The 20,575-nt window shown below is 44.3% G+C and overlaps 1 protein-coding gene across 1 annotated transcript in view; it reads left to right on the top strand.

The window, feature by feature from the left end:
• Positions 1 to 20,575, top strand: part of LOC137528383 (uncharacterized) — a 64,193-nt gene that overhangs the window by 20,201 nt on the left and 23,417 nt on the right. The window contains exons 7-8 of the mRNA XM_068249675.1: positions 13,608 to 13,802; positions 16,782 to 16,944. Of these exons, the coding sequence (XP_068105776.1) occupies positions 13,608 to 13,802; positions 16,782 to 16,944 (358 nt within the window). The remainder of the gene's footprint in view (positions 1 to 13,607; positions 13,803 to 16,781; positions 16,945 to 20,575) is intronic.

Below are 20,575 nucleotides of genomic sequence, written 5' to 3'. Positions count from 1 at the left end.
TTCCTCCAAATACTTACATGTCCTCCCATATCCCCAAAAAATGCTGGTAAATTAATTAGGTCTCCTAAAATTGGCCTGTAGACTGTGGTAGGAACATAAGACTATGACTATGGTAAGGATTAGAGCTGTGCTGAGGAAGATTTAAGCACTATAAAATGTACAGTAGTTAAAAAAAAGTAATCAGAATTTACAAACACATTCCTAAAATGACCTTTTCTATCTTTACATTTGCGAGTATTTATTTTTTATTTAGTTTCAGCTTAAATGTAACAGAGGCCCAGTGCACACCAAAAACCTCTAGCAGATCTGCAAAAAGCTAGAGGTTTTTAAAGCAGATTTCAGAGCGATTCTAGGCATGTTTAGGGCTCTTTCACACTAGAGGCTGCGGTAGAAAAGGCTGAAAGTCAGCCTTTTGCCTAACGCCAATACATAGCGTTTTCAAAGCCTTTTCAAAGCCTTTTGAAAGAGTTTTACAGCCCATATGAAAACGTCCTTTTTTTTTTCTTCTATAAAAATAAGTGAACAAGATAGCTGTAAAACGCTTTGAAAACGCTTTGAAAAGGCTTTGAAAACGCTGAAGTTGGCGTTTTCCATTGACTATCATTGAAACGCCAACAGCCAACTTCGGCTGTAAACAGCCCTGAAAAAGCTCCTGGGAGCGTTGAAACGCAACGCTCCAAAACGCCGAGTTAGATGTGAAAGGTAAAATGAAAGTCTATGGACTTTCTTTTACCTAGCAAAACGCCAACTTCAGCCGTGGCGTTAAAACGCCGAAAAATCCCTCTGGTGTGAAAGGGCCCTTAGAGACTTTTTCTAAACATGCCTAGCATTTTTTGGAGCGTTTTTGTGTAGCAGATTACAAATATTGTTACAGTAAAGTTGTTACTGAACAGCTACTGTAACAAAAACGCCTGGAAAACCGCTCTGATCTAGTGTTTTTCAGAGCAGTTTTCCACTTTCCTATACTTTAACATTGAGGCAGAAACGCCTCAAAAATCTAAAAAATGCTGCAGCACCCGCGTTTGCGTTTGTGGAAAAAACAAACCTCTCTGGTGTGCACCATCCCATTCACTTTCATTAGCCAAGCGGTTTTCCCCCTGCAAGCATTTTAAAAAACGCTTCAGAACCACTCTGGTGTGCACCAGCCCTAAATGTGACTTTTTAACTGTTTTTCAAGTTACTATTGCAAAATTCTGTGACTCCTTTAAAAAGTGTTTTATGATATGAAAGGTTTTATACTTTATGATTTTAAGATCTATTGTAATATATGTAAATTGTTTTATCACATCCTATGATAAGGAATGCTTTGATAGTGTTGAAATGAGATGACTTTTCCAAGGCGTAATTCAGAATAAAATTGAACCTGGTGATATAAAACATGTTCAGGAGTGCTATATGGAATGGGACACATTTACCAGCTGATCCAAACAGATATGAACTCCTGTATCCACTGGTATTTTCTGGTCTTCATTTATAACTTTCAATAACCTGTAAAGTTGCACAAGGATGTTGCAGTTAAAGTTCAGTGAATATAAATAAAGATAATTAGGTTAAAGAGCACCAAATAAGCTGAATTTAAGTCTCTCCTTTACAGTAATAGTAGGTTCACACTTGTTCTAAAAACGTATCCGTGGCTCCAGTTTTTAGCCCGGATCAAAACCGGGGCCACGGATACCAATGTTAAAAATAGCAGCCACCTTCACTTAAAAAAAAAAAAAAAAAAAAACAGATTCGTCTGTGTTCAGGGTCTAGGGAGATCCATTTTGAAACCTGAATGGACAATCCAGATTTGCAACATTTTCACAGACCCCGGATACACAGAGAGGTAGTGAAAAGCAATGACAAAACTGATCCCGCTCTATACAGGCATCTTGACACAGAAATAGATCAGTTTCTGTGTCAAAGGGGAGGAGGGCCACCATGCTGGAGGGGATAACAGACAGGAAGGGGGGCAGTGGGGGCAGCGGCAGGGACTGGGTCCCCCCTTTCCCTGCTCCCCCTCCGGCTAATTTCAGCTATAAAATCATGAATGTATTACAATGTAAGCCAAGCGGCGACCGAGGAATTTACTTCCTTGCGTCCCACTGCTCGCCGTCACTTCTTGCAATGCCGCCCTCTGTAGTTCATTGGACGGCAGTGACGCAATGTCCTCCAAAGAACTACAGTGGGCGGCATTCAGTCAAAAGAGACTGAAAAGCCCTCCTACTAACTCAGTAGCGTTGATAGGGATAAGTGACATCCCACTGGTTATGCGCCCATCGCGTCACACGTGACGCAATCAGGCGCCGGCGACTTGCGCAGTAACCCGCCGGCCATTCGGAAGCGCCGGCGGGTTACTATCACTCAAATTGCCGCATGCAAAGCGTATAATACGCTTTGTAATGTAAACAAAGTGTATTATACAGGCTGCCTCCTGCCCTGGTGGTCCCAGAGATCGAGGGACCACCAGGGCAGGCTGCAGCCCCCAGGTAAGCACCCAATCACACTGATCTGCCCCCCTCCTTCCCTCTGATCGCCCATAGCACCCTTCAGACCCCCCCTGCCCACCCCTCAAACCCCTGTTTACACGCAATCACTCCCCTAATCACCCATCAATCACTCCCTGTCACTATCTGTCAACACTATTTTTTCTCTGAGGTCATAAACTGCCCCCTGGGGGCTCCTGATCACCCAACCACACTCTCAGATCCTCCCCAGACCCCCCCCCCCCTTCCTGTGTACTGTATAAATCTATTCTCCCCACTAATCACCTGTCAATCACCCATCAATCACCTGTCAATCACCCATCAATCACCTGTCAATCACCCATCAATCACCCCCTGTCACTAACCCTGCCCCCTGGGGGCTCCTGATAACCCCCCCCCCCCCACGCTCTCAGATCCTCCCCAGGCCCCCCCCCCCCTGTGTACTGTATACATCTATTCTCCCCACTAATCACCTGTCAATCACCTGTCAATCACCCATCACCCGTCAATCACCCATCAATCACCCCCTGTCACTAACATTGTCCCCTGGGGCTCCTGATCACCCCCCACACTCTCAGATCCCCTCCAGACCCCCTCCCCCTGTGTACTGTATACATCTATTCTCCCCACGAATCACCTGTCAATCACCTGTCAATAACTTATCAATCACCTGTCAATCACCCATCAATCACCCCCTGTCACTAACAGTGTCCCCTGGGGGCTCCTGATCACCCCCCCCCCCCACACACTCTCAGATCCTCCCCAGACACCCCCCCCCCCGTGTACTGTATACATCTATTCTCCCCACTAATCACCTGTCAATCACCTGTCAATCACCCATCAATCACCCCTTGTTACGAACACTGTCCCCTGGGGGCTCCTGATCACCCCCCCCACACTCTCAGATCCATCCCAGCCCCCCCCCCCACTGTGTACTGTATACATCTATCCTCCCCTGTAATCACCTGTCAATCACCCGTCAATCACCCCCTGTCACTGCCACCTATCAGATCAGATCAGACCCTAACCTGCCTCTTACGGGCATCTGATTACCTGCCTGCACCTTCAGATCGCCCGCAGACCCACCCTCAGATCACCTCCAAAGTGCATTGTTTACATCTGTTCTGCCATCTAATTACCCACTGATCACCCATCAATCACCCCCTGTCACCACCTGTCAGTGCTACCCATCAGATCAGACCCCTATCTGCCCCTAGGGCACCCAATCACCCCCTCAGAACACCCTTAGACCCCCCCCCCAGACCTCCCCCCCCTGTGTACTGTATACAACTATCCTCCCCTGTAATCACCTGTCAATCACTCGTCAATCACCCCCTGTCACTGCAACCCATCAGATCAGACCCTAACCTGCCTCTTACGGGCATCTGATCACCCGCCCCCACCCTCAGATTGCCCACAGACCCACCCTCAGATCACCTCCAAAGTGCATTGTTTACATCTGTTCTGCCATCTAATTACCCACTGATCACCCATCAATCACCCCCTGTCACTGCTACCCATCAGATCAGATCCCTATCTGCCCCTAGGGCACCCTATCACTCACCCACACCCTCAGAACGCCCTCAGACCCCAGCCCTGATCACCTCGCCAGTGCATTGCTTGCATCTATTCCCCCTTCTAATCACACCTTGAGACACACATCAATCACCTCCTGTCACCACCTGTCACCCCCTAGCACACCTACCCATCAGATCAAGCCCTAATTTGCCCCGTGTGGACTCCTGATCACTCGGCCAAACCCTCAGATCCCCCTCAGACCCCCTTCCAATCACCTCCCCAGTGCATTGATTGCATCTATTTTCCCCTCTAATCACCCCCTGAGACACCCATCAATCACCTCCTGTCACCCCCCTAGCACTCCTATCCATCAGATCAGGCCCAATACAACCTGTCATCTAAGAGGCCACCCTGCTTATGACTGGTTCCACAAACTTCGCCCCCTCATAGACCACCTGTCATCAAAATTTGCAGATGCTTATACCCCTGAACAGTCGTTTTGAGGCATTTGGTTTCCAGACTACTCCTCACGGTTTTGGGCCCCTAAAATGCCAGGGCAGTATAGGAACCCCACAAGTGACCCCATTTTAGAAAAAAAGACACCCCAAGGTATTCCGTTAGGTGTATGACGAGTTCATAGAAGATTTTATTTGTTGTCACAAGTTAGCGGAAATTGATTTTTATTGTTTTTTTCACAAAGAGTCATTTTCCACTAACTTGTGACAAAAAAATAAAAACTTCTATGAACTCACCATACTACTAACGGAATACCTTGGGGTGTCTTCTTTTTAAAATGGGGTCACTTGTGGGGTTCCTATACTGCCCTGGCATTTTAGGGGCCCTAAACCGTAAAATGCCTGAAAATGACCTGTGAATAGGACGTTGGGCCCCTTAGCGCACCTAGGCTGCAAAAAAGTGTCACACGTGGTATCGCCGTACTCAGGAGAAGTAGTATAATGTGTTTTGGGGTGTATTTTTACACATACCCATGCTGGGTGGGAGAAATATCTCTTTTTAGGGGCCCTAAACTGAGGCGTAGTCTTGAAATCAAATGTCTCAAAATGACATGTGAAATCCTAAAGGTACTCATTGGACTTTGGGCCCCTTAGCGCAGTTAGGGTGCAAAAAAGTGCCACACATGTGGTATCGCTGTACTCAGGAGAAATAGTATCATGTGTTTTGGGGTGTATTTTTACACATACCTATGCTGGGTGGGAGAAATCTCTCTGTAAATGGACAATTGTGTAAAAAAAATCAAAACATTGTCATTTACAGAGATATACACCCCAAAACACATTATACTACTTCTCCTGAGTACGGCAATACCACATGTGTGGCACTTTTTTGCAGCCTAACTGCGCTAAGGGGCCCAAAGTCCAATGAGCTCCTTTAGGCTTTACAGGGGTGCTTACAATTAGGCATCCCCAAAATGCCAGGACAGTAAACACACCCCACAAATGACCCAAATTTGGAAAGTAGACACTTCAAGGTATTCAGAGAGGGGCATGGTGAGTCCGTGGCAGATTTCATTTTTTTTTGTCACAAGTTAGCAGAAATGGAAACCTTTTTTTTTGTCTCAAAGTGTCATTTTCCGCTAACATGTAGCACAATAAATTTAGACAAAAATGTATACAGAAATTTTATTTTATTTGACAAATTTTATCACAGAAAGTTAAAAAAGTAATTTTTTTGACAAAAATCATGTCTTTTTTGATGAATATAATGAAAACTAAAAATCGCAGCAGCAATCAAATAGTACCAAAAGAAATCTGTATTAGTGACAAGACAAGGAGGGAAAATTCATTTAGATAGTAGGTTGTATGACCGAGAAATAAACCGTGAAAGCTGCAGTGGTCTGAATGGAAAAAAGGCTCTGGTCCTTAAGTGGTTAATTTACGATCATTTCCATAATGGAAATTAATCAAAATATCACGGTTAACGCGGAAATTTGGCCGTTCTCAAAATTGTGTTCCAGTCCAGGGCCTTCTGATCCATGTAAAGTGACAGCACGTTCAGGGACCTTTGCATTATAAGATATTGCAAGGCACAAAATCACATGTCTCAGCATGACTGCTAAGTGCACCTTGTCAAAGAGCACCTGTCTTAGAAGTGGCTGCACATAGAGCCTCCTGATACATTTAAAGTGACACCATGTTCAGGGACCTTTGCATTATCAGATATTGCAAGGCCCAAAAGCAAGTGCCTCAGCATGACCGCTAAGTGCACCTTGACAAAGAGCGCCTGTCTTAGAAATGGTTGCAGGTAGAGCCTCCTGATACATATGAAGCGACAGCACGTGCAGGGGTGTGCATATTGTTTCAGCACCGCTCAGTTCGGCGCAGTGAGAGCCGAATGATGGCTCTCACCACTGCCGATAAACTCAGAGGCGGCGTTAAATACTATTCCTCCTCCGACTTGTCGCAACTCGGAGGGAGATGTAATTCGGGGTCTGGCAGCCGTGATTGCGATCAGTAATTGCAATCAATGAGTGACTTTCCTGAGTTTAGTTACATAGTTACATAGTTATTTGGGTCCAAATTATGGTTTGTATGGCAATTACGAAATTTGCAGCGTACCGGCAAAATTCATGTCCACAATTATGGATATGTGAAATTACGCAAATTTCACTACAGGACAGGACTGGAAGTGAACTGTACACATTGGCCTCAATTCACTAAGCTTTATTAAACACTTTATCAAACGTTTGATCATTTACCTCATGCGTAAAATCTAATTTTGAATTCACTAAGGTGTTATATATTTATTGAATGTTTTATCGATAAAACATTTAATAAATCTATAACACCTTAGTGGATTCAAAATTAGATTTTACTCATGAGGTAAATTATCAAACGTTTGATAAAGTGTTTGATAAAGCTTAGTGAATTGAGGCCACTGTATGTGTGAACCAAACCTAAAACTGCGTGTATGGTCTTCCTGAACAGGACTTGGTCCATCGGACAACTTTTGTGCTAAGCTTCTCCCCTCTCAAGAGACTTTTTATTTACAAGTGATCTCTCAGCCATTTGTTAGGTGTTGTCCTGCTTGCATGCTTAATTTAGACTTTAGTACAGTGTTCCAGGGTTTGACAGGCCAGGTCATCCAGTCTTTCTGGATTGTCTTCTCTCTCTCTGAGGTTGTGGTGTAATCTATGTTTGCATAAGCTATTTGCATACTGGTTGATGTTGCAATAAGTTTGTATTGTTTTTGATCCCCTTTTCTGCACTCTTAAATCTATTAAGGTGCCCATACACTAACTCAATTTCCTTCCGATATACAGCAGATTCGATCACTGTGAAATTCATAACACAAACGCTGAGCGATCGACCGATTTCCGTCTAAAAATCGATCGATTCGGTTGATCTGTCCAGGCAGAACATTTTGCTAGATCGCCGGCGGGTCTGGAGCGCATCGCTAGCGGCGTTCGATTCGGCGACGCCCGATGCAGCATAGCAGCAGCAATACATTACCTGTCAGGCTGGCTACTTCAGCTTAAAAGAAGTTATTATAAGCTATTTTCCCATGGTTCTATTTTTGTCACATTTCACCAACCAACACACTTTTTAAAATCCTACTGATATAATAAATGGGAAAGTTCGGATGTTTGTATGTTTGGATGTTTGTTACTCGATCACGCAAAAACGGCTGAACGGATTTGAATGAAATTTGGCACACACATAGTACATTACCTGGAATGTATAGGATGCTTTTTATTCCCATAACCAAAAAGAGACAAATACAAATTTCACTGGACAATTTAAACTGCAGCCATTCTTACACTGTTACACTGGAGGTGTGTTTAGTTTCTAAGGGTAGAATGGTTAATTTGCATATATTCAGCAGTGATGCACTGGGAGACATCTCAAGCTCACTCCAACCTGAATTATCGCAAATTCTTTCTGTTTTAAGAAAGCAAACTTTTGTTTTTCTTAACATCTTAGTAAGGGGGCTTGTAGGACCATTGTAGTCCCTTACACACTCCAATGAGTTCTGGGTCACCATGAGCTCGCTGGTTAGTCTGTACCTCTCGGTGTTACAAGCCCTACTGCACAGAGCCAAATTAATCTATGCCATGCACTGATGAGGATCAAACAATCTGAAACAGTCTGAATGCGTGTTGGATTATTATGGCTCTGTACAAATTAACAAGCTGACATATCATTGCATTCCAGCGGTTCTGGAGGTGTGTTTAGCTTCTAAGGGTACAATGGTTAATTTGCATATATTCAGCAGTGGTGCTCTGGGAGACATCTCAAGCTCACTCCAACCTGAATTATCGCAAATTCTTTCTGTTTTAAGAAAGCAAACTTTTGTTTTTCTTACACTGTTAATGGTAGGGTTCTCAAACTTTGCACAGTTGGCCGTTGGGTGACTAGGATTATTATTCAGAAAAGTGGTTGGAGCCTATAAAAGCCAATCAAAATTCACCTATTGATTTTCAAGGGGAATATTTACATCTCTGCCATTCTTGCACTGTTAATGGCACAAGCCTCAAACCTGGTATAGCTGATCATTGGGTGACTGGGGTTCAATTTCAGAAAGGGGGTGGAGCCACAAATAGCCAATCAGATTTGTTTCATTCCAATGCAAATTATTGTTGCCAAACAACGAAAAGCTCACAAACTTGGTAATTGAGTAATTAATTAATTGTGTGTTAGGGTTAGGAAAGTGGGCACAACCAACACCAGCCAAATACATAAGCGGGCAACGCAGGGTCATAAGTGGGCGGAGACAAATACAAATTTTACTGGGAAAATGTAAACAGCAGCCATTCTTACACTGTTAATGGTAGGGTTCTCAAACGTTGCACAGTTGGTTACTGGGTGACTGGGGTTAATATTCAGAAAAGTGGGTGGAGCCTACAAAAAACAATCAAAAATAACCTATTGATTTTTCAGGGGAATATTTCATTGCTCCCATTCTTGCACTGTTAATGGCACAAGCCTTAAACCTGGTACAGTTGATCATTGAGTGACTGGGGTTTACATTTTTATAAGGGGGTGGAGCCCCAAACAGCCAATCTGATTTGTTTTATTTTAATGCAGGTTATTGATGCCAAAGACCACAAAGCTCACAAACTTGGTCATTGAGTAATGGAGTAATTGTGTGTTAGGGTTAGGAAAAGTGGGCGCAGCCAACACCAGCCAAATACATAATCGGGCAATGCTGGGTCATCAGTAGGCGGAGACAAATACAAATTTCACTGAGAAAATGTAAACTGCAGCAATTCTTACACTATTAATGGTAGGGTTCTAAAACTTTGCACAGTTGGTCACTGGGTGACTGAGATTAATATTCAGAAAAGTGGGTGGAGCCTACAAAGGCCAATCAAAATCCACCTATTAATCTTTAAGGGGAATATTTAATTGATGCCATTTTTGCACTGTTAATCACCTGTACCTGGTACAGTTGGCCATTGGGTGATTGGGGTTCAAATTCAGAAAAGGGGTGGAGCCACAGCCAATCAGATTTATTTTATTTCAATGGAAATTATTGATGCCAAAGACTGCAAAGCTCACAAACTTGGTCATTAAGTAATTTTGTGTTAGGGTTAGAAAAAGTGGGCGAAGCCAACACTAGCCAAATACATACCTGGGCAATGCCGAGTCTTCAGTGGGCAGGGACAAACACAAATTTAACTGGGAAAATGTAAACTGCAGCCATTCTTACACTATTAATTGTAGGGTTCTAAAACTTTGCACAGTTGGTCACTGGGTGACTGGGATTAATATTCAGAAAAGTGGGTGGAGCCTACAAAAAGCAATCACAATTCACCTATTGATTTTCAAGGCAAATATTTAATTGCTGCAATTTTTGCACTGTTAATGGCACAAGCCTCAAACCTGGTACAGTTGATCATTGGGTGACTGGGGTTAAATATTTAGAAAAGGGGTGGGGCCACAAACAGCGAATCAGATGTGTTTCATTTCAATGCAAATTATTCATGCCAAAGACCACAAATCTCACAAACTTGGTCATTGACTATTGACAATTGTGTGTTAGGGTTAGAAAAAGTGGCCACAGCCAACAGCAGCCAAATACATACCTGGGAAACATTAGGACATCAGTGGGTGGAGAAAAATACAAATTTCACTGCCAGAATGTAAACTGCAGCCATTATTACACTGTCTGTCAATGGCAGGGTTCTTAAACTTTGCACAGTTGGTCAGAAAAGTGGGTGGAGCGTACAAAAGCTAATCAAAATTCACCTATTAATTTTCAAAGGAGTGGAGTGACAGTCAATTAGATTTATTTCATTTCAATGACAATTATTGATGCCAAAGACCGCAAAGCTCACAAACTAGGTCATCATTGAGTAATTGTGTGTTAGGATTAGAAAAAGTGGGCAGAGCTAACACTAGCCAATTACATACCCGTGCAACGCCGGGCGACCAGCTAGTGTTTTAATAAATATGATTTTTATTAACGCATTAGCATCTTCAAACAAAATATTTTGCTTGAAGATGCTGCACTTATTTTAACCTCAGCCAGCAGAACTCATTGTTTTGCCTAATGAGGTCATGCAATGCAGTGCAGGGTGCAGTTTTTTTTAGTTACCTGTTCCGCACACTGGACCGGCTTCTCCTCTTCCTCCACCCGCTGTGATACATAACAGAAACAGGAGGAGCGCTCCGTAGTGTGATACCGTTTAACTGGATAGAGGATGCGCAGTAAAAAATGCACTTACTAGATGTATGTAAATAGCAGGCATTAAGTTTGGCATATAGCCCAGAAAAGAAACATCCCCTCGTAGAAGAAGAACCTGTGGCTGCAGTGGCCAGCGGCAGCAAGGGTCCGGATGGTGGGTGGACTTCAGTTGTCCCTTCCAGGAGACTGTGTGCAGGTACCGTCAAGACGCGTGTCCACGCCTTCGTCAGTCAACGTCGTTGCAGTAGCGCAAGATTTCACATCTCTTTTCTTCCACGCTGTGATACATGCCCAGCAGCCTCTTCTGACTTTATTATTATTATTTATTGGATTTATATAGCGCCAACATATTACGCAGTGCTGTACAATAAATAGGATTACAGACAATAATAACAGGGGGGACAGCACAATACAGGTAAAAGACAATAGATACAACAATACAGGTACTAAGCAATAAAATACTCAACACAATTCAGAGATAGTAATACAATGCCAGATCATACACTGGAGTGGTAGTGGTAAAAATACAAGTTCCATAAATCTGGGTGAACTGCACACAGTCAAGTATGATACACAAGGGGAGAGGGCACTGCCAAAGGCTTACAATCTAGAGTGAGGGGTTGGTGACATGAAAGGAAGGGGGTGCATCAAGAAGTTCTTGGCAGAGAGGGTTAGGGCAGTGTTGAGTTGATGTAGGCCTTTTTGAAGAAGTGAGTTTTGAGTGCTTTTTTGAAGGTGTTGAAGGTGGGGGCAAGCCTGATGGGCAGTGAGAGAGAGTTCCACAGGATGGGGGCAGCTTTAGTGAAGTCCTGTAGTTGTGCATGGGAGTGCGAGATGCGTGTAGTGGTTAGGAGGAGGTTGTTGGAGGAGCGAAGTGGGCGGCCAGGTGTATATCTGCTGACCAGGTCAGAGATGTAGGTTGGGCAGGATTTGTGTATAGATTTGTATGCCAAACATAGGATTTTGAAACTGACTCTGAAGTGAATTGGAAGTCAGTGAAGGGATTTGCGTCGGGGAGTCGGTGACAGAGCGGTGGGAGGAGTAGATTAGTCTAGCTGCTGCGTTCATGATGGATTGTAGGGGGGCGGTGCGGTTTTGAGGAAGGCCTAACAGGAGGGAGTTGCAGTAGTCCAGGCAGGAGATAAGGGCATGGACAAGGAGTTTGGCAGTGTCTGGGGTCAGGAAAGGCCGGACCTTGGAGATGTTGCGTAAATGGAAAATGCAGGCCCTAACTACGGTTTGGATGTGGAGGGTGAAGGAGAGTGTTGAGTCCAGAGTGAAACCAAGGCAGCGGGCTTGTGTGGTTTGATGAATGTTTGTGCCATTGACAGTGACGTAGAGGTCTGTGGGGGGTAAAACAGCACGGGGCAGGAATATTAGGAATGCAAGTGTAATGTGTGTACGGAATTATCAACTGGCCTGAGCTGTCGTTAAAGGAGTCATCAGGCGAATTACAAAAAAAAAGCTTTACTCACCTGGGGCTTTCTTCAGCCCCTAGCAGCCGATTGTCTCACGCTGTCACCTCCACTCCCCGACGCTGTCCCGGTCTCCATTCTCAGTCCGGAAGCCGACCCCAAGGTCGTCCGCACTGCGCATGTGTGAACTGCTGCTGTCAACCAAGCCCACGTTGTACGGTGCTTACTGCGCAGGCGTATAACGTCGCCTGATGACTCCTTTACGTGGAGTGTTACTGTAGAGTGCAATGTAAAGTGAAGCATTCTGAGCTGTCTGCTTTATTTTTTACTAGTTTATGCAAAAGGGGACTCTGTATAGAGAGAAACATACACAGCAGGCTGTGAAAGCTTATTACTACACGTTAATAAGGCAAGCTTCTTTAGTGAATTAACACCTAAAATACAGATCAATGTTAAGTTTTCACTTGCCCTATTATCACCAGCATGATCTGTAGCTGTAGTTATGAGGCTCTAAAAGACCCTTAAAGAAAATCTGTAATGAAAAAACGTCCCCTGGGGGGTACTCACCTCGGTTGGGGGAAGCCTCCGGATCCTGTTGAGGCTTCCCCCGTCCTCCTCGGTCCCATGGCGGCGGAGAAAATCCTCCTGGAGCGGCAGCGATGTAAATGTTTACCTTTTGGCTCCAGCGCAGGTGCAGTATCCGCTCTTCCCACGGAGATAGGCGAAAATAGCCGATCTCCGTCGGGCCGCTCTACTGCGCAAGCGCAAGTCTTCTGCGCCTGTGCAGTTGAGCGGACCCGACGGAGATTGGCTATTTTCGCTTATCTCCATCAGAAGAGCCGCAACAGCGCCCCCGCTGGAGCCCAAAAAGGTAAATATTGCACAGGCTGTCGGATTTGTCGCCTGTGAGTTCCGGGGGCTGCAGCGAGACCGCCGTGGGACACAGGAGGATGGGGGGAAGCCTCAATAGGGTCCAGAGGCTTCCCTCTACTGAGGTGAGTACCCCCCAGGGGAACTTTTTTTAAATACAGGTTTTCTTTAAAGGGAATTATATATTTTACTATTAAAACTTTTCTTTTCATAACAATTTGCAGTCAGCTATGGGCTTTCAAAACTGTTTGTAAGCAAAAAATAGTGCTTCTTTTTAAACATGAAATGTGTATTCTCTTAATTTACAGTAAGGACTGTCATGTTGCTACTTGAGTAATTTCCTGCAGAGAGCAGGAGACCTTGTTACTAATTTCCAAAACTATCACTAAGTTGATAAGTGGCTGCAGGATTTGAAAAGTCCATCTGACTGTTTCTGATAGGAATACAATGGAAGCTAAAATAACAATGTTTGCTATTAATCTCTTCAATATATTAAGCAAACTGAAAGGTTTGATATTCTTCTACAAAACTTTAACCTTTATCTTATCTCATTTGATGTGGAAACCCTGCAGCCAAATGTGTAATGAACTATAATGGGTCATTAAAGACAACAGTTCACTAAAGTCAGATGCAAGCATAAACTATTATAAAGTAAATATTTTGATAATTATGTTATTTTTCTTTATTGCAGAAAGCAGAGCCAAAGAAAGAGGAAGAGGTTTCGAGCTCATGTCTTCTGTCTGATTCTCATCGTACAAGTGGTTTGCGAGCCATAGCAAAGATATTAGAAGAAGGAGGAGTATGTGGAATCCCAACAGACACTGTCTATGCTCTAGCAGCCTCTTGCAAACACCCAGAAGCAATTAGTAGGATTTACTCTATTAAGGTAAAACTTAAACATGCCACAGACCTCCTGTGTTGGTCAGATTTACAGACATAATCTGACCACAAAAGGAGGTCGTTTTAGCTAGAAGTTTACATAAAGATGACTGCTTAAAGATGTGTAAACAAGCAAAATCAGTGTTGCATGTAACAGCAGTGTTTGAATGTTAGGGCGATACTGCAAGGAATAAGCATTGTACAGACACGTCCCTTGGCTATAGTTAAACTGTCCAGTTCATTAGGGATGCCAATGAGATGCAAATAATTGTTGATGTAGGATAATGCAAATTTTGTATGAAAATGTATGCAGCTTTAAAATTGACCAATTAAATCCTGTCCTGGTGAAATTCAATGTATTTTCAAGCTGCATTAATGTATATACATAATTTGCATAACGGTGTAGCACATGATAGTGCAGTTTCTAGCAGATGGGGTAAGCACAGGTCGCTCATCCATCACTTATTTGTTGGTGATGCTTAACTAGTTGCTATTCCAGGACATAGATTCTACAGCCTAAGCCCCATCTACACGATACGATTCTTTGTACGTTTCGATTACGATTCTATTTACGATCCGATTAAATCCGACATGTCCGATCAGGATTCGATTCAATTTAATTCCATTTGCCATTGTTTTGCAATTGCAAATTGAATTGAATCGAATCAAATCAGGATCGGACATGTTGGATTTAATTGAATCGTAAATAGAATCGTAATAGAATCGTACAAAGAATCGTATCGTGTAGATTGGGCTTAAAAAGTGCTGCTGTAGGTTCTAGGACATAGAATGATGGCAGTTTGGGACCACAATGCTCTACAGATGTATTGCTCTGCTATTGCCTAGCATTGCATCTGTACAGGGAACTGTCGCCCTAGCTAATGCATCCGATCGCTGCAGACATGCAGGCTGGGGATAATCGAAGCAGGAAAATCTGGCGCATAGCTCCGCAGCTACTTTCTGGCGCGCCATTCAAATGTATTGAAAACGTAATACACCGTTTTCAGGTGGCATCGTTGCTGTGGTGGAGTCGGAGAGTGCATTGCCCGGCTGCCTGCGGTGGGGCGGGAGGAGGCAATAGCTGCCTGGGGAAAAGTGTAGCAGATGTGCGCAGGGAGTGGGGGCCAACTCCCACCCTCTGTTCCTCACCTCGGGAGCCCCCTCCTTTTAATGGCAGCGTAGCGCAAGATACAGCTGATCAATCACCGCCCGAGGCTCCGGTCTTCAGCAAACGTTAGAGCTGCAGGTCTACGCTGCCTCTTCTCTCTGCAATGCTGATTACACTACTTCCTGATCCAGTGTAATCAGCATTGCAGAGAGAAGAGGCAGCGTAGACCTGCAGCTCTAACGTTTGCTGAAGACCGGAGCCTCGGGCGGTGATTGATCAGCTGTATCTTCCGCTACGCTGACTGCCATTAAAAGGAGGGGGCTCCCGAGGTGAGGAACAGAGGGTGGGAGTTGACCCCCACTCCCTGCGCACATCTGCTACACTTTTCCCCAGGCAGCTATTGCCTCCTCCCGCCCCACCGCAGGCAGCCGGGCAATGCACTCTCCGACTCCACCACACCACAGGCAGCCTGGGGAGGAGAGACTGTCCTATCTTCTGCAAAAAAAAACGTTTTTAGCAAAACGAAAAATTGCGTTTGGATCACAAACGCTAAATATCGTTCAGAACCATGCGCCATTTTTTCCCTGGCGCCGTTTTTTACTGTATGCGGGGATAATGGTCCACCACATGCCCAGCTAGTAATAAAATATGGCATGTGTGGTATCATTTTAACTAGAAAGGGCCAAAAATATATTTTTATGTGCTTTATAACTGTGGGACTTGTCATCAGAAAATTAAGAAGGGTGAAAAATGAAAAAAAAATTTTTTTGCATTAACACAGACACAAACAAACACAGAACATTTATATTGCGCTTTTCTCCTGGTGGACTCAAAGCGCCAGAGCTGCAGCCACCAGGACGCGCTCTATAGGCAGTAGCAGTGTTAGGGAGACTTGCCCAAGGTCTCCTACTGAATAGTTGCTGGCTTACTGAACAGGCAGAGCCAAGATTCGAACCCAGGTCTCCTGTGTCGGAGGCTGAGCCCTTAACCAGTACACTATCCAGCCACTACATTACACTACATTAAGGGCTGGTTCATACTGCAGGAGTTTTTCTAAGCGCTATTTGATTGTAATCCTATGAGTGTGTTCACACTGAAGTGATGTGATTTTGTAAAAATCCCCCATAGCATTGCATTTGCAAGAGGTTTTCAAAACACTAGCGTTTAAAATGCTCCTGCAGTTTAAAAAGCTCCAGCAGTGTGAACCCCTTAAAATGACTATAAAATAAAATAATTTTTGGAGAAAAAATATTACTCAAAGAAACTCTAGACTATTCAAACATGAACTGGTTTAAGATCTGGCATGTCATGGACATCATAAGACACCTGCACATAAGCTAGATTCGCAAATGTATTTAAATAGAGAAAGAATCCAGGAGCAACTCGCTTAGAGATTTGTATAAAACTTTCACAACCTTTAATCCAATCTTCATTAAAACAATCAACAACATAAGGATATAAAATTGTATACCTATTAACACATCGAAATTAACTGCATGTGTTGATAAGTATACCATTTTATATCCTTATGCTGTTGTTGATCGTTTTAATGAAGATTGGATTAAAGGTTGTGAAAATTTTATACAAATCTCTAAGCGAGTTGCTCCTGGATTCTTTCTCTATTTGAATACATGGATATCATTGTTTTTTCATCTGGATGTTGTACCGCAATTGTGTTTGAGTATTAGGGATAAGATATTGGTGTGCACGCTCTCTCTCTCTCTCTCTCTCTCGGATTAGATTTTCAAATGAGAACTCGACTCGACTAAGTTCCCTCTTGACTTTATTACATTTTATGCTTGTAAAATATTTGATTTTGAATCCTTATGGATAATATGTGCAATATTTATAATGTTAATATGTCGTGTTATACTATAGGAACGACCTTCAGAAAAACCCATATGCATTTGTATTTCTAACTTGGATCAGCTGAGGTCAATCAGTCCTCCCTTTAGCCCCTTGCTATGGAGATTCATGGACATGGTATACCCTGGAGGTATAAGCTGCATTGTTAAGAAAGGAGACTGGCTCAAAAGATTAGGTGAGTGATTTTACTATAGCATTTCAACTTGGAGTTTACCACCTCTTAAAGGGGCATTATGGCGAAAAATTTAAAAATTTAAGATTTGTGCAAACATAAACAAATAAGACATTACAGTACATTATTTCCAGAATTAAATGAGCCATACATTACTTTTCTCCTATGTTGCTGTCATTTACAGTAGGTAGTAGAAATCTGACAGAAGCGACAGGTTTTGGACTAGTCCATCTCTTCATAGGGGATTCTCAGCAAGGCTTTTATTCTTTATAAAGATATTCCCCAAAAAGGATTTAAACAATGATGCTGGCCAGCTTCCCTGCTCGCTTACACAGTTTTTTGGCAGTTGGAAAGAGCAACTGCCATTCACTAACTGCTTTTGAAAATAAATAAATCCCTGAGAATCCCCCATAAAGAGATAGAATAGTCCAAAACCTTTCCCTTCTGTCAGATTTCTACTACCTACTGTAAGTGGCAGCAACATAGGAGAAAATAAATGTATGGCTCATTTTACTCTGGGAAAAATGTACTTCTTATTTGTTTATGTATGCACACATTTTAAATTGTCAGTACAGGAACAGAGATTGAAGAAGGCTTACATGGTATCATCCTGATTCAAAACTTCCTGCTTAATTACTTTAAGATCTGTCCTTCCTTGCCTTGTCTTAAATCACCCCCTGCTAAGTGCTAAATTGTCACTGTTTACACCTCGCCTGACACTACATCTATGCCAGAGGTTGTAGTTTGGGATCCTTCTACTTACAAGTTCTCCATTTTGGCTGCCTTATCCCCTGTGTGTGGCTTTGACTGCATCCAGCCACACAGAGGACAAAGAAGCAGTGAATGCTCTGTCTACTCACGCTCCCTGTAATTTCACACTCCTTTCCGGATGTGCACCGCAGCAGAAGCCGGGAGTGTTATGGGTATGCATACTTGACAAGTGCTGCTCATACATTAGCGTCATTGTGAAGTATGCATGACCAGAACACTATCGGCTGCTGTGCACATCCAGACAGGAGCACAAAATTACAAGAAGTGTGAGTGGACAAAGCATGCTCTGCATGTGCAGCTTCTTTGTCAAATGAGAGGCAGAACAGCAACATGAAAGGGAGCTTATTAAAAAAAAAAAGTGATTGCTAATCAGGGTGTTGGACACATGCTGTAGGGAATGGAGGACAGTTGGAAAACACGGGCTTTGGGCGCTGAAAAGTATAAATCCGGCCTTGGTGATAAACACTAGAGGCCAAATACTAGGTGCACCATGGCACATACCTTACATGACCACTAGAGGCTTCTAGTGTTTGGCTTTTAGCGTTTGTGATGTGACACAGGCATCTCAGGAGAGAAAAGATAGGGAGGAATGCGTACGAGAGAGAACGGCGCCAGAGACTTGGGCGCAGGACACAGCCGGTATATGGCTGATCCTGCTGCTGCACAAGTCCGGGCCGTGTTAATTACTATTCCCCCTATTCCCCCTCCAGGCCGCCAGGCCGCATACAGTAAAAAACGGCGCCAGGGAAAAAATGGCTCATGGTTCTGAACGATATTTAGCGTTTGTGATCCAAACGCAATTTTTCGTTTTGCTAAAAACGTTTTTTTTGCAGAAGATAGGACAGTCTCTCCTCCCCAGGCTGCCTGTGGTGTGGTGGAGTCGGAGAGTGCATTGCCCGGCTGCCTGCGGTGGGGCGGGAGGAGGCAATAGCTGCCTGGGGAAAAGTGTAGCAGATGTGCGCAGGGAGTGGGGGCCAACTCCCACCCTCTGTTCCTCACCTCGGGAGCCCCCTCCTTTTAATGGCAGTCAGCGTAGCGGAAGATACAGCTGATCAATCACCGCCCGAGGCTCCGGTCTTCAGCAAACGTTAGAGCTGCAGGTCTACGCTGCCTCTTCTCTCTGCAATGCTGATTACACTGGATCAGGAAGTAGTGTAATCAGCATTGCAGAGAGAAGAGGCAGCGTAGACCTGCAGCTCTAACGTTTGCTGAAGACCGGAGCCTCGGGCGGTGATTGATCAGCTGTATCTTCCGCTACGCTGCCATTAAAAGGAGGGGGCTCCCGAGGTGAGGAACAGAGGGTGGGAGTTGGCCCCCACTCCCTGCGCACATCTGCTACACTTTTCCCCAGGCAGCTATTGCCTCCTCCCGCCCCACCGCAGGCAGCCGGGCAATGCACTCTCCGACTCCACCACAGCAACGATGCCACCTGAAAACGGTGTATTACGTTTTCAATACATTTGAATGGCGCGCCAGAAAGTAGCTGCGGAGCTATGCGCCAGATTTTCCTGCTCCCGCCAGGCCGCCATGGATAGTGGGGGAATGAAATAAATGAAATTATTGTTTTAAAAGCAACTTCAGCCCCGTCTTGTGACGGCGCTGAAGTTACTCCCTGTGCCTGCTATAGCCGTAATTCCTATTACGGCCTATGGTGGCGCCGGCTGAGCCGAAGTCTCCTGCGCTGCTGCGCCCATGTCTCCAGCGCTGGATTCGCCGTGCTCGGGAGGAACACCTGGCAGTGGAAAGAAGACAGGAGGCACACTGGTGGACAGGTGAGTGTAAGCTTTGCTACATACACCATATGTGGCTTGTGATGAAATTGCATGCCACTAACGCCGCACTCCTTGTTCACAGCCACTTGTGTGAAATCTTCCATCTTCTGGCATAATCGACCAAATCACTCGATTTTGGATGAAAAGCAGTTGACTGAGATAAGTTTGCAGCACTGACTTCTAGCTGATTCAATCAAATGGTTGAAACTGCAACATATAGTGTAGATGACAGGGGTGCTCATCCGAATTCCGGATATTCGGGTAACCCGGATATCCGAACTTTTTTCAGCTTTCCGATTCGGATTCTGGATTTCTGTGGAAATCTGGATAGCTATCTGTGGATATTTGGTCGCATACCCGGATATCCATGGATATCCGGCGGATATCCAGATCCGAATACTGTAACTAAGGAGATGACATCACTGAGCCAATCAGAGGGCTCCCAGCAGAAGCCCTAGCAACCAATCACAGAGGGGAACCTTGGTCAGCCCCACCTGACCTCATTGAGCTAATCAGAGTGCTTCCAGCCTAAACCCTAGCACCCAATCACAGAAGGGAACCCTGGCCAGCCCCCCTGTATAATGAATGCTGCCATGATGAGATATATCGTCCTTGCTTATGAATGCTCACTGTACACAGTGATAAACCTAAAGCTGTTCAGTAATTAACCCCTTCACTATCACTACACTATTGTTGTATTGTTAATTAGCTTGATTTCATTGTGTGACAGTCAGAGTGTGCTGCAGGGCTGCTGCAGCTGCTATGTGTCTGTGTGTGTGATGTGCACAGACCAGGCCAGCTGCTGCCTGCTGGCCAGCTAATAGCCTTAGCTAGCTACAGTATAGGTTAGGTTAGGGAATAGGATTACTGTGTTATTGTGTAGTTAGTACTGTAGTCAGTGTTAGTAGTTGTTAGAGTAGTAGTACTACTGTGTTAGCTTACTACAGAACTGCTGTGCTGCTGGCCAGTGTGACAGTTAGTGTCTTCTCCTCTGCTGTCTGACTGTCACTCGGCACGTGGCACTTGGCACATGGCACTTGGCACTTTGCACTTTGCATGTAGCACATTGCACATGGCACTTTGCACGTGGC

This window comes from Hyperolius riggenbachi, chromosome 8 (assembly GCF_040937935.1).
Source record: "Hyperolius riggenbachi isolate aHypRig1 chromosome 8, aHypRig1.pri, whole genome shotgun sequence".
Lineage (NCBI taxonomy): Eukaryota > Metazoa > Chordata > Amphibia > Anura > Hyperoliidae > Hyperolius > Hyperolius riggenbachi.
The sequence above is the reverse complement of the archived record's forward strand: the minus strand, read 5'-3'. Positions and strand labels throughout refer to the sequence as shown.